A 14,979-nucleotide genomic window follows, 5' to 3' on the forward strand; every position below is an offset into this window, starting at 1 on the left:
ACTTCCTGAGCTGTCTGCCCCCATCATCTGATAATAATATGAGTGTTTCTGAACATGGAAGTCCTGTTAAACTGTTGTGGTGAATAGTCACAGATAGGCCCATGCACCATGGATTTCTCCAACTTTTTATTTTTAAAAGCCATTTAACTTGAAACCATCACCATATCTTGTGGCAGTGAAATCCATAAGTTAATTATGTGTTTTGTGTCAATTAGTACTTCCTTTTGCCTGCCTTGAATCTTATACGAGTCTTTGGGTGACCTCAAGATCTGCTGTCATGAGACCAGAGGGGGGGAGAATGTTTTGATGCTGCTCACAATTTCATTGACTTATAACTTGTTCTTTGCCCTTTCTGATGGAAAAAGTGCCCAAATTCCACGACAATTTTGATTTTCTCTTTGTGCTGCGACAAGTAGTTGCATCTCAATAGGTGCCCCATTTTGGAAAGGTCGTTGTCCACCATGAGGAGTGGTGGGAGTGAGAGGGACATCTGCCCCGCTCTCAGTTTGCAACGTCCTCCTCCATAAAATGCAATTGGCTACTATTATGCGTTATGGGCGGGTGGCGCTTTGGGTTAAACCACAGAGCCTAGGACTTGCCAATCAGAAGGTCGGCAGTTCAAATCCCTGCGACGGGGTGAGCTCCCATTGCTCGGTCCCTGCTCCTGCCAACCTAGCAGTTCAAAAGCACATCAAAGTGCAAGTAGATAAATAGGTACCGCTCCAGCAGGAAGGTAAATGGCGTTTCCATGCACTGCTCTGGTTCACCAGAAGCGGCTTAGTCCTGCTGACCACATGACCCGGAAGCTGTACGCTGGCTCCCTCGGCCAATAAAGTGAGATGAGCGCCGCAACCCCAGAGTCGGCCACGACTGGACCTAATGGTCAGGGGTCCCCTTTACCTATGCATTATGGGTTTTTTTGCAGGAAATTGTCCCTTTGGAGGCAGCTTTACAGCTTCATCATTTGCATCCTCTGAAAAAGACAAGGGACATTTGCAGATAGCAAAGACTTTCTCCAGTATTCTCCATGCAACTCAGAAAAAATAGGTTAATATTTTATGATCTGATAAAATATTTACGAGTTTAATAATGGGAAAAAAGAGAAAATCTAAAGCATGCATTACGCACACAGGCACCGTGTCATGGGTTCCTAAACTTTTTGTTTCCATTTCCCAAAATCCCCCACACTCATTCTGCCCTGCCATGTGCCTTTGGCAGACTCAAGTTACACAGAGAGGCTGCCTGCACCCACGAAGCAGCACTTAGCGCCTGGCTGGGATGTGAGTGGCGCTGTGGTCTAAACCACAGAGCCTAGGGCTTGCCAATCAGAAGGTTGGCGGTTCGAATCCCTGTGACGGGGTGAGCTCCCGTTTCTCCTGCTCCTGCCAACCTAGCAATTCGAAAGCACGTCAAAGTGCAAGTAGATAAATAGGTACCACTCTGGCAGGAAGGTAAACGGCGTTTCCGTGCGCTGCTCTGGTTCGCCAGAAGCGGCTTAGTCATGCTGGCCACATGACCCGGAACCTGTATGCCGGCTCCCTCGGCCAATAAAGCGAGATGACGGTCAGGGTCCCTTTACCTTACCTAAGTCAGGGAAATATCTGGAAAAGGTGTGAACTTGAGATCTCTTCCCTTCTCCCTTGCCAGAGAAGAGGGTAGCACTCCTTTGTGTAGTTAGACAGGATTCCTTAAAGCGACAGAAGGACTTGGGAGTTCAGAATGGCTCAGTCAGTAGAGTGCAAGACTCTTAATCTCAGATTCAAGCCCCACATTGGGCAAAAGATTCCTGCATTGCACGGGGTTGGGCTAGGTGACCCTAGATGACTAGAAGGAGGATCATTGGACTGCCTGCCTGCCCACTCCAACTCATAACAAATCACCTTATTGGTCAAGTTGAACTCAATATTGCATGCACTGGCTGGCAGCAGCTCTCTAGGTTTTCAGTCTTTGCCAGCCCTCCCTGGAGGTGGTGGGGATTGAACCCAATACTTTCTGCTTGGAAAGCAGATGCTCTACCTCTGATCTGCAGCCCTTCCACACAGAAGGCAGGCAGGGGTGTTTGCCTGTGCCAAGCAGACTGCATACTTTCACCTAATCTCACCCAACTCACTTTCACCTATCCTGCACCTCCGAGAAGGATTGGTCTTCAATCCTGCCCGCAGACTGTCTCGCTAGAGTGGTGCATGCTCTAGTTATCTCTCGCTTGGACTACTGCAATGCGTTCTACATGGGGCTACCTTTGAAGGTGACCCAGAAACTACAACTAATCCAGAATGCGGCAGCTAGACTGGTGACTGAGGGCAGCCGCCGAGACCACATAACACCGGTCCTGAAAGACCTACACTGGCCCCCAGTACATTTCCGAGCACAATTCAAAGTGTTGGTGTTGACCTTGAAAGCCCTAAATGGCCTTGGTCCAGTATATCTGAAGGAGCATCTCCACCTCCATCATCCTACCCGGACACTGAGGTCCAGCGCTGAGGGCCTTCTAGTGGTTCCCTCACTGTGAGAAACAAAGCTACAGGGAACCAGGCAGAGGGCCTTCTCGGTAGTGGCCCCCGCCCTGTGGAACGCCCTCCCACCAGATGTCAAAGAGAACAACAACTACCAGACTTTTAGAAGACATCTGAAGCAGCCCTGTTTAGGGAAGCTTTTAATGTTTGATGCATTACTGAATTTTAATATTTTGTTGGAAGCCGCCCAAAGTGTCTGGGGAGGCCCGGCCAGATGGGCAGGGTATAGATAATAAATTATTATTATTAAATTAGTATTCAGCTCATGCACTTGCAAGGATAACGCCATTGCTTGGAAGTGTATGGGTCTGGAAGAGCAGGGTTCAAATCCCCACTCCGTCATGTAGCTCACTGGGTGTGACCTTGGGCCAGTCTGTTGTGGGGCTTAAATGGGGAAGTGAATGACCAGGTACCCCACATCCTCAGAGAAGAAAGGTGGGTTATTGTGGCATTTGCCTCCTAGGTGGGTCATAAGGAAAGGGTTAAATGAATGTGATGTGATTGGCCAGAGAGAAACTGGTAGGAGGAGTTAGAGTTAGAGTCGGTGTTGTGTGGAAGTCAGTTGAGAGTTGGGAGTTGGAGAAGGAAGAGGGAGGAATAATTCTGTGGGTTGGTGAAGTTGTGTTGTGAGAGAGTGAGAGGAACTTTTAGGTGTAGTCAGATAGATAGTTGGAATAATCAGTTTGAAGTTGTTAGGAACATATAGTTAGTAAAGAAACTAAGAATAAGAAACTGACAAGAAAAATTAACTGAAACCTTAAATTTGTTCACGCTTATAAAAATAAACTTGATTATTTCTTAATGTAAACAACTGTCTGGACTCCATGTGTACCCAAGAGAAACGGGTTGGTGGCAACGAAGAGGCAATCACAGTGGTGTCACAGGGATCAATAGACCGTCAAACGTCCAGGGACCCTGTATGATCGCCACAAAAGTGGTGGCAGTGGTGGGATTCGAACCCACGCCCTCGAAGAGGGTCACACAGGGTCCCTCAGTCCAGGCAGTTGATAATTTAAGGTAAAAGGTAAAGGTACCCCTGCCCGTACGGGCCAGTCTTGACAGACTCTAGGGTTGTGCGCCCATCTCACTTAAGAGGCCAGGGGCCAGCGCTGTCTGGAGACACTTCCGGGTCACGTGGCCAGCGTGACAAAGCTGCATCTGGCAAGCCAGCGCAGCACACGGAAACGCCGTTTACCTTCCCGCCAGAGTGGTCCCTATTTATCTACTTGCACCCGGGGGTGCTTTCGAACTGCTAGGTTGGCAGGCGCTGGGACCGAGCAACGGGAGCGCACCCTGCCGCGGGGATTCGAACCGCCGACCTTTCGATCGGCAAGCCCTAGGCGCTGAGGCTTTTACCCACAGCGCCACCCGCGTCCCCCAGTTGATAATTTACTAGGAGGCAAACGCCACAGTTATAATTTGCAACAAACAAATAAATAATGAACAAGCACACCCATGGAGAAGCCTTGCGGAAATTATCTTTCCTTCTAAAAGGAAGGAAGAGAGCACTATCTGAGATTCTGCATGGTTGAGGCACTCATACAGAGCACCTGGTTCACCCAACGTGTAGTTGCAGACAGAGACTCTCTCCAGCTCCCCAGAGAATCTGGGACTCGGATTCTTGCATCCTGGGTCAATGGTTATATGCTCAATTTCTTTTCTGAACTGGCCCCATTAGACATTCATTATAAGGGCTCCCTGCGTAGCTTTAACCTGCAAGGTCACATTAACGTTCTTGATTGCAGAGGAAAAGCAAGCTTTGTTTTCCTGCGGAAAATTTACATTTTCGTTCTCCACCCCCATTAACGCACCCAATTCTTGATTATGGATAAAGGCTATGAGCTTAGTGGGTGGGTGTCCAAGGGAGAAGAGTTGCAGCCCGAGAAATTTACAGTGCAAATTTTAATGTCCCTCATTTTGTATTCTCTCTTCGAAGCTCGAAATCATATTCAGAGAAATGTTATGAATTTTTTAAAATGCTGACAATATGCCTTGGAAGTATTTTAACATGCAAATGAAACCAATTATCCTTTGATTCTCCTGTACGGTGGAATTTATTGACTTTACGTGAATGTGAGCCTTGCAGTGCTGAGGTCAGCTAAGATTGTTGTAAATTCACCTTGCATGGAAGGCAGGCTGGAGCAGAAGGAACGTAGCAGGAGTAAGAACCGTCTGGTACTTTCGTCTCCATTTAGACATTTGTGACAGAAGCATCACAGTTCAGCGTGACCCCGAGTACTTTTTGATATATCCATCTGTCAACCAGGATATGTAGCTGGTCCATAATTTAAGACCACAGCTTAAGAATGTAGAAAACCAAAATGCTTCAAAATACCAATATTATAGGGCAGTGATGCACCCAAAAATATTTGTTGTCTGCTACTTTTATCTCAGAAGGGACGCAGGTGTCGCTGTGGGTTAAACCACAGAGCCTAGGACTTGCTGATCGGAAGGTTGGCGGTTCGAATCCCAGCGATGGGGTGAGCTCCCGTTGCTCGGTCCCAGCTCCTGCCAATCTAGCAGTTCGAAAGCATGTCAAAGTGCAATTAGATAAATAGGTACCGCTCCGGCGGGAAGGTAAACGGCGTTTCCGTGCGCTGCTCTGGTTCGCCAGAAGCGGCTTAGTCATGCTGGCCACATGAGCCGGAAGCTGTGTGCTGGCTCCCTCGGCCAATAAAGTGAGATGAACTCCACAACCCCAGAGTCGGTCACGACTGGACGTAATGGTCAGGGGTCCCTTTACTTTTTCCTTACTTTTATCTCACTGCCAAATAGCCGCATTAAAAGCCTGATTTACAGTGGTACCTTGGGTTAAGTACTTAATTCGTTCCGGAGGTCCGTTCTTAACCTGAAACTCTTCTTAACCTGAAGTACCACTTTAGCTAATGGGGCCTCCTGCTGCTGCCATGCCGCTGGAACACAATTTCTGTTCTCATCCTGAAGCAAAGTTCTTAAACCCAAGGTACTATTTCTGGGTTAATGGAGTCTGTAACCTGAAGCGTCTGTAACCTGAAGCATATGTAACCCGAGGTACCACTGTACATGAGTTGACCTCAGTTTGGGAAATCTGATCAGGCTGAGTGCCGAGAAGAAAGGTCCCTCGCAGGTGTGCAGAGTTGGGCCCAACATTCGGGGGGGGGGGCTGTTGTAGGTGCATGATGTCACATGTGTGATGCCCCTGCCCCAGTTCACATTTGAGGATCGCCCTTCTGGGAAGGTGCTCTGGCAGTCATGGCGGGGAGCACAGAGGGTGAAAATCACCCTCCACACCTCCCACTCAGAGGGTGAGCACTCACCCAGGGGCGTTGAGGGATGGTGGCCCCCTCAGTATTGGGTGGGGGGGCTCAGTGTTACGAAAAAGGAGCAATGCTGCAGCGAGCTCCAGGTGGCTGGAAAGCCAAACAGGATGTTGATAAATGGGACTGTAGCGTGGGAACAAAGGGACAGTCTATTCTGTGTACTGAGCACCGGATGTTAGCTCAGAGTGTCACATGATCTGTACTGGAAGTACATGGGAGGAGTTTTTCTCTCTCTGCTGTTAGTGATGAGAGAGAGCAGTCATGTTTTCTCTGTACTGCTGGAATGACAGAAATAAAGGCATGTAAATACATTTCTGTCTGTCTCTCTCCCCTCCCTGGGGATGGTAGGGGAGGAGTGGTGTGTTCTTCTCACGTTGAGAAGGATCGCCGATTGAGATCTCGCCTGATCTTGCCGGGAGTCGCAGACAGGGAGGTCAACAAGGATTCAAGCCGGGCACCTGGAGGGTGGCCAATTCCTATGACTTGGCTTGATCCAACACTCAGTCCCCTGCCTAGAAATATTGAGGGGTCTGAAAGCCCCTTCCATCCCCTTTAGCTGGCGCCCCTGCTCCCTCCCACTTTCGATAATCTCCCCCAATGCAGAGCTCCTTGGATCAAAATATTTTGGGACTCACTTTGCGATGTGGAATGCGGGTGGGAAAGGAACACATAATAGGAGGCTTGTCGTCCACAGGCTAATGTATTTTTTGGCAGAAAATATTGGTGTCTCCGCATCGTGCATGGAAGTTGTACGGCGATAGTTAATTGCTTGGAAGTGCCGTTTCTCGGACGTCTGACCATGGAAGCAATTTTAGGATCTAAGTACAATCGTTGCCATGTTCGCAGGTACTGGGGAAGTTGGTAGAAACCAATGTAATTTTCTCATCGCAGCAGCAGCTGCCCTTCAATCTGCAAACTCAGTTTTTATTCCGTGTGTCCCTTCATATCAGCTAGAGGTCATTATTTCCCCTGGAAATAAAGGCAATTGAAAATGTCAGCTCTCACTTCCTTGCCGCATCAACATTATCTGCTGGGTAAATATTTTCTGTTGCTCATTGAGCAGAAAACGGATCGTTGGGAGATGCACTTAGATAATGAGCACTTTTTGAAAAGACACTCAGCTAAGCATGGATACCCTAGCAACAAAATGTGAGGTTTGCTGCTTGCTATTTTTACGGATGAGTGCGAGAAAGGCAGCCTTTTATTTCTGCAAAAAAATGGAAAAGAGGGACATGAAATAGCACAGAATCTCAGCGAATATACCTGTTGCACAGAAAAGGAAGATGCTTGGAAACCTTGTTCTTCAATGTTCTGTCAATAAGGGCAAAACCCCATGGATGATATTACTAGTGGCAGTAAATGTTCCTTTGTCTTTAATGTCCATATTGCCACATGGGCAGACATCAATGTACAAGTACAGGTAGCAATGTACCTGTCTACAGTGATCCATGCGACGGTCACCTCCTGGCTTGACTACTGTAATTCACTCTACACGGGGCTGCCCTTGAAGCTGTCCCAGAAACTCCAGCGGGTGCAGAATGCTGCAGCGAGGCTCCTCACAGGGTCTCTGCCATGGGAGCATATTCACCCAGTGCTTTTCCAGCTGCACTGGCTCCCGGTGGAGTACAGGGTCAGATTTAAGGTTCTGGTTTTGACCTTTAAAGCCCTTCACAGCCTAGGACCCTCGTACCTACGGGACCGCCTCTCCCGGTATGCCCCACGGAGGACCTTAAGGTCCATAAATAGCAACACTCTAGAGGTCCCGGGCCCTAAGGAAATTAGATTAGCCTCAACCAGAGCCAGGGCCTTTTTAAGACTGGCTCCCGCCTGGTGGAATGCTCTGCCTCATGAGACCAGGGCCCTACAGGATCTGATTTCTTACCACAGGGCCTGTAAGACAGAGTTGTTCCACCTGGCCTTTGGCTTGGAGCCAATTTGATTCCCTCCCCCTCTTACTTTTTCCTTTCTCCTTCTGTGATGAGGCTGCATTTTAATATTTTAATGTTTCAATATTTTAATGTTGCATTTTAATCTTGTTTTTAAGTTGTATTCATTCAACTTGTTTTTATTATTGCTTGTTAGTGCCCTGAGCCTGGCCTGGGCTGGGGAGGGCGGGGTATAAATAAAAAATATTATTATTATTATTATTATTATTATTATTATTATTATTATTATTATTCCTCTCTACCACCACCTACACAAACATGGGTGGTCACCAGTGGAGAACATGGATCGCATCATTTCCCAGAGCTGCTGTTGTGCCACATTTACTTGAATGCAATGCGCACCTTCTTTGGCCAAATCACATCATGAAAATTAGGGTGCGCATTACATTCGATGGCATATTTCCATTCGCCAGCAAGTACTTTTTTGGTTTCAAGGTTTTGAAAATCGAGGTGCGCATTAGATTCGCGTATGGTACATTTAGTAATAGGTCTCGGTAAGATGTTTTGCAGATAGTCTGTGCAGATCTGCATTCCTCTCCATTATTTTTTTAAATTGTAGGTGTGACTGAGAAGGATAAGCAGTCACAGGTTGGTTTTCCTTCGGTGTGCTAGCTGGTTATTCGGATGTTCTGACACCTCACAGCCCATGTGGTAAATAGACTTTCTATGCCTGGTGAACATCAAAAATGAGTTGATCAGATCTAGGAAGCTTTTATTGGTTCTGTTACATGTCAGAACACCAATGTCAACATGATAATACAGTTGGGTCTCTGCTTAAGTCAAATGGTTATATGGGAAGAATGGTCACTGAATCTAAGAACCACTTGTCCGTAGCCAGGCTGATGCAGAAGTCACCTGAAAAATTAGCCTTCATGCTAAAATAATAATCTGTGGCAGCTTCTTCTTTCTTGGTATTGTTATTAAAATAATTATTTAATGAATGTGTATGCTGCTGTGGTGAAAAACAAAACAAAACTTGAAAGCTCGCTAAACATTTTCCAAGCACATTTCATTTAGCTAAGCCTAACCAGACATGTAATTTTATTACGCATTTTATCCGTGTTTTGATAATTCCATTAGGTCTGCTGGTTTTCAAAATCTTATCGATTCTATTTGTATTTTCTTATGGCACTTACGTAAACTGCTTGGAGGGGATCGTTTGATTAAGCGGGATAACAGAATTATCCCATTAATTATCATTCCCTTGAAAGAGCTTGACCAATCAGGGAGCTGTCTGCATGTCTCTGTTATCACCAGGCAGACTTACTCCTTCAGATTGCCTTCTGGCTTTCTGCCAAACCTTAATTGACTCTGTGTGAGTAGCTGTACATACACAGTTTCCAAACAGAGAGCCCTTGACCACAATTTCCAGTTTGGACAGCACACTAAGTCAAATGCTGATGCTGCAATTTGGTAAAAGGGTCAGGAAGGAGCAAAGTGGATGTGTTCTTCTCTTCAGGAACCATCATGTCTGTGCCGATCCAGTGAGCCACGGTTTTGTTTACCATGATGTGCGAAGAAGGCTAGTAAGCATCTGTTTAGAATGTGTAGGGTTGTGTGACTAATTGCTGGTTTCTGGCGAAATCTACTGACATGCTTTTCTCTTTCTGTTTTCAGGTTGTGTGGAGGAAACTTGGCGATGCTGTCGGCTCGTGTCCTGGAATTAGGCAACACTTGTCTGGAAACCAGTACAAAGGGCCTATGTGAATGGATATTTTTTTAAGGAACAAAGGAACAATTTCAGCTACTGTTGGATTTAGTCTTGTCAAAGCAACCTCTTTCCTAACAATGAGACAACTTCATTCATGCTCTGTGATCACCTCTGGAAACTGGATTGCTCTCCCCACTCCCTCTGTTCCTGCAAGGACTTTGGCGAAAAGTATCCGGATCTCATCACACTCAATATATATTCTGACTAATCCAACTCTGCTTCTGCCATGAGCATTTACAGTGTATACGACCAGGAGGTACCAGCTGATAATTCCAAAGGCTGTTAAAATCTGCTGCTGGAGGAGAACCCCCATGGAAGAAGTGTTTAATGTGTCGGCCTTCCTGTGACGTTTCCCCAGGAGCTTTTCACCAGATTGGAAAGATACCTACAAACTGTGCCTTTTGGCCATCCCAGTTTGGACAGTTAGGTTCTCCTGGTAGCTGTACACCAGGGTGTGTTAAAAAAAATATGTTAGTTAATATGGTGCTTAGGCAGATTGCAGCTGAAACACTTTCCTTTGTAGAGTAATTGCATTCTGAGGTGCTAAATATAAGACCTTCAAGTCTCCTAACCAGCCAGTAGTGTAGCAAAGTAAGCAACAGCACTAAAACAGCCTCCCCACACCCGAAACAAAAAGAATTCATTTGTTTTCATTCGTTTTGGCAAATGTCTTCCGAAGAGGTGGCATTTCTCCTCTTAAGAGAAGGCATTCCTCTCTTAAGCTTGAAGGCCAATGCTGAGGCAACCCCAGGAATGGAGCAGCGATGAGTCTGTCTTGTAAAGAGCAGGAATTCCCTCTCTGAGAGACCAGATAGATCAAGGAGCTGGGCTGATGGATGGGCAGTCTCCCAGCAAAGATCAGGAGCCTAGTTGCTAGGTGGCAGTAGTGCGATATTAGGGAGTCTGATATGGGATCAGGTATGTTCTGTGTTTTACCAGGCACAAGCCAAAGAGGCAGTCCAAAAAAGTAGGAGAGGGTTGTGCGAGGGAGGCCCATTGGAGGAAGAGAGATGAAGCAAAGACAATGGAGGACTTCTAGAGTTTTGGCTTCCAGAAGTTCACCAGGGTAGAACAGAAGCTGGCGAGGGGATGTAGAATTCTGCTGAATTCACTTGCTAGGCCAGCGGTTCTCAACCTGTGGGTCCCCAGATGTTGTTGGACTACAACTCCCATCATCCCTGAGCTCTGGCCTAGCTAGCTAGGGGTGATGGGAGTTGTAGTTCAACAACATCTGGGGACCCACAGGTTGAGAAAGGCTGTGCTAGGCTTTTCACGCTAGCCAGATGCTAATTTCCAGATCCAAAGAGCCCCAGTTTCCAGCTTCTCGTGAGGATTGCACATACCTGCTCATACATTATACAGAGCATCCAAGTTAATTTCATGGATGCTGTCCAGAAAATTAACCTTGATTCTAGATCAGGCTTTCCCAAACTTGGGTCTCCAGCTGTTTTTGGACTACAGTTCCCATCATCCCTGACCACTGGTCTTGCTAGCGAGGGAAGATGGGAATTGTAGTCCAAAAACAGCTGGAGACCCAAGTTTAGGAAACCCTGTTCTAGATTACAACTTGGGGTGGAAGTCATTGTAGCATTATGACAATCATTCCATCAGGGCAAACATTTCAGTTTGGGAGGCAGAATGTTCCCCTTTTCCTGCTCCGGTGCACTGTTTGAGGGGTTCTCCTGACCCCCACCCCAGAACCAACTTGAGGAGTGCATGGGGAGTAGAGGGGGGGGGAAGCCCCATTGCACTTATGGAAGTCATGGTGCTGCTTTCTGCTAGTCTTGGATCTGGCCCTTAAGACCCTGGCACATATTGATGATTCTGCACCAGACCCTGGTGTCTGGGACTCTGTGGGGTCCTCCTTGCTGCCTCTCTGCTTGCATTACCAGGGGAAGGAACAAAGGGAGGACTAAATTTGTGGCCTGAAGATCTTATGAAGTGTTTTAAGGCACTGAATGCTCGGTGTCTTTAGGGCAAGTAGACCTTAGTGGTGCTGAAGTGGCCAGCTACTCAGGATGTAGGGGAAGCAGCCAGTACTTCTGGGAAATCACGTTGCTCTTACTGCTTTTGATGAGTAATCTGAGTGGCCAAAGGCAGTGGAGAGGACCTAGTTTGAGGTCTCCGGGGCATAAGCTTCATCAGAGCTCTTATTCCAGCAGAAATGTGGTGCATCCTGGGAAGTCCAACCCCATGGAATGATGCACCCTGAGAAGTTCAGCTTCCACGGTGGCCAGCTGTTCTGAATGCACCAGGTGTGCATGGAAGCATCTGAGGTCCAAGATCCTGGTTCGACCCTCTGGCAACTTAGCTGGATGTGTGCGTGCGCATGTGATTTGCAACCCATCAATTCCAGCAGGTTTTGGGCTTTCAGGCCTGGAACCCTCTAAAAGGCCTGATCCATATTAACTTGAGGCTAGATCCTAGATAGTTTGGACCCACGCAGAGCAGACAACCAAAAACAGAGCGTGCGAGTTGAACCGCATGGCTGTGTTCCAGGTCGCACAAAGCTCTAGGAGGCCTGGGACAGGTTAGTTGGCTCCCGCATGTGGAGTGAACAAATTCCTCCCCTCCCCTAGTCCTGACTCCTTATTATGACATAGTAAGTATGCTCCCATGTAGATGACATCACAGCTGTTAGCTTTAGAATGCTGCCTGGGTCTCCCCAGCCACCTTGACTCCCAACATATGAACCCATTTTTCTGTGCCACGTAGAAGCTGTCTACAACACCTAAATAACAATTGTCCGTGCTGGATGTTCCTGGTTTCCTGGTGCTGTCTTCTACTGCGCTGTTGCAGAGCCCTGAGTTGAGTTGTGACGTCAGAGAGCACAACGAACCAAGCCTCAAACCTGTTGAAAAACACACTCCTTCCCAAACGCTTCTTTACTGGTGACGCGGGCTTTAGAATTAAATATTTGAAGCCTCCACTCTGCCAAATCCTGCCGGGGGTCCTTTTTGAGTACTGAGTGACTTCCTTCATCCATTTCCTTGACCACACAAATATTTTGCTTCACAGGAGTCTATAAGAGCTTATCAAGGTAGCGCTGTATTTATGAGAATAAGAAGACGAAGAAGAAAGCTTTTGTTGCTGACGGTCGCATTTTTTTCAAAGGAAACGTTGAATATTCTCAAAAGCATGTCCTTCCTTCATCCAAGGTTGTCCGTTGTGCCTGAGTTTCTGGACCTGGGTGGGCTTACGCTGACATTTCTCTCTCTCCCCCCCCCCATTTCCCCACCCCCTCCATATGCCATTAGATTGTGTGTATTCAGCTCTGATAGCTATTTTGTGTATATCTCAAAATGCAGCAACAGTTTCTCGTATGAATGTGCAACAGGCTTGTGAATAGATGCTGTTGCTTTGACTTTCTAACCATAGCTGAGTATTTAAAGCAAAAAAGCAAACAAAACAAAACCAAGGCAAACATAGGAATGCAACAATTCCCAAGTTTTTGGGTTCCCCTCCCCCTTGATTAATGAGATTGGGTTCCCCAAGCTTATATCATCTTCTCGCCAAATGGGCTTTGTTACATGTTGTGTTATTGATCTGTGGGTCGTGGAATGTGGCGGCGCTGTGTCGGTGCAACCCTTTCGCCCTATACATGGTAGCGCAAGCGTAAATTTGCTACCCCTTTTCTAGAAGGAAGAAGAAGAAGAAATCACAAAGGGATTGATTTGTTTCAGTGGCTCGGTCGCTTTGCTAATTTTTTCCTTTCCCCCCCTTTTTAACGACGTCATGCTAATGAAAACCACCACTTCGGCTATTTCTCTTTAAATTGTTGTATTCCTATAATCGTGCGAGGAACAAACGGCGAAAAGAAAAGAAACCCTCAAAAGAAATTGTGCTTGCAGTCAATGGGCTGGATCCAAAGAGCTGTTTTTGAGTTTGTCCAGGGAGGTTGTCTGACTATTTTTCATTGAAGAGCTGTCCTTCCCAATCCCATATTGCAAACTGCTTGGAAAACGCCCTTTGGCTGTAGAAGTAGCTTGCTGATGGGGCAGGTGGAGGTGCTGTTCGAGGAAGAAAAGTCCGAAACCTCAAACCCCCACAATCCCATGAGAGTTTGGATCCAGTTTTCTGGTTCTTTGGGTCCCAGCCACGCCCTGCGGCCGCTAATTTGAGTGATGCTGGTCTTTTGCCACGACGCGTATGTAAATTTTGATACTGTATTAAAGCTATTTTTTTACAATTCACCATATAATGGGGGTGCCAGGCATTGTGTGTTCCATCTTAGCAACGGTAATAAATTATTTAATCTCACGTTCATTTGCTTGCTTGATTTTGGCACTGGACTCAGCCTAAGGTGGGTCGTGGAAAAACAACTCCACTTTTATTTATTTTTAATTAAAAGTGTTATCTGTTTGATTGTTTATTTGCAGCGTTTGTACCATACTCTTCGGCCCTGGAAACTCGCAGAGTGGCTGAGAATCATTGCAAACATAATCAGTCAACTCACTGACGCTGCCAACGTCTGTGTGGACACCCAACTTTTGCTTGCCCTTTTATTCCTCTATCAATTTTCACTTAAAAGCCTTCAAGCCATTACTGTAACTTTATTAAACTTACATATAGGTAGCCGTGTTGGTCTGCCATAGTCAAAACAAAAATTTTTTTTTCTTCCAGTAGCACCTTAAAGACCAACTAAGTTAGTTCTTGGTATGAGCTTTCTGAAGAAGTGTGCATGCACACGAAAGCTCATACCAAGAACTAACTTAGTTGGTCTTTAAGGTGCTACTGGAAGAAATTTTTTTTTTGTTTTTATTAAACTTGCACGCCACTTCCCCCCTCTTTTGTTAAAGCCCCAAAGCTACCGTATTTTTCGCTCTATAAGACGCACCAGACCATAAGACGCACCTAGTTTTTGGAGGAGGAAAACAAGAAAAAAATATATTCTGAATCCCAGAAGCCAGAACAGCAAGAGGGATCGCTGCGCAGAGAAAGCAGCAATCCCTCTTGCTGTTCTGACTTCTGGGATAGCTGCGCAGCCTGCATTCGCTCCATAAGACGCACACACATTTCCCCTTACTTTTTAGGAGGGAAAAAGTGAGTCTTATAGAGCAAAAAATACAGTATTTTATTCATTATACAGTGGTACCTCGGGTTAAGAACTAAATTCGTTCTGGAGGTCTGTTCTTAACCTGAAACTGTTCTTAACCTGAAGCACCACTTTAGTTAATGGGGCCTCCTGCTGCCACCACACGATTTCTGTTCTCATCCTGAAGCAAAGTTCTTAACCCGAGGTAATATTTCTGGGTTAGCGGAGTCTGTAACCTGAAGCGTCTGCAACCTGAAGCATATGTAACCTGAGGTACCACTGTATTTATATCCCACCTTTCCTCCCGAAGGAGCCCAGCACAGCAAGCACGTCAATCATATATACATATTCCAAAAACAGTTTAAAACATTCTCTCAGCCAGTGGTTTCAGGGCTGTCGTGGGGTATAGATGTTCAAAATAAATATGTGTGATAGAAAAGGCTGGCATGGGCTTCGAGTCAAAAGTCTAGCTACC

At 46.4% G+C, this 14,979-nt stretch overlaps 1 protein-coding gene across 6 annotated transcripts in view; it reads left to right on the top strand.

Moving 5' to 3' along the window:
• The window catches only part of CCDC85A (coiled-coil domain containing 85A), a 144,755-nt gene extending 131,026 nt beyond the window's left edge, over positions 1 to 13,729 (top strand). For 4 of the 6 annotated variants that reach the window (XM_053383678.1, XM_053383677.1, XM_053383679.1 and 1 more), the window contains one exon: positions 9,376 to 13,729. In XM_053383678.1, the coding sequence (XP_053239653.1) occupies positions 9,376 to 9,465 (90 nt within the window). In that variant the 3' untranslated portion in view covers positions 9,466 to 13,729. The remainder of the gene's footprint in view (positions 1 to 9,375) is intronic. The other 2 variants (XR_008329775.1, XR_008329774.1) reach the window with 2 other exon arrangements.
• Positions 13,730 to 14,979: the final 1,250 nt, after the last annotated feature.

Source organism: Podarcis raffonei, chromosome 3 (assembly GCF_027172205.1).
Source record: "Podarcis raffonei isolate rPodRaf1 chromosome 3, rPodRaf1.pri, whole genome shotgun sequence".
In the NCBI taxonomy this organism is placed as follows: Eukaryota; Metazoa; Chordata; class Lepidosauria; order Squamata; family Lacertidae; genus Podarcis; species Podarcis raffonei.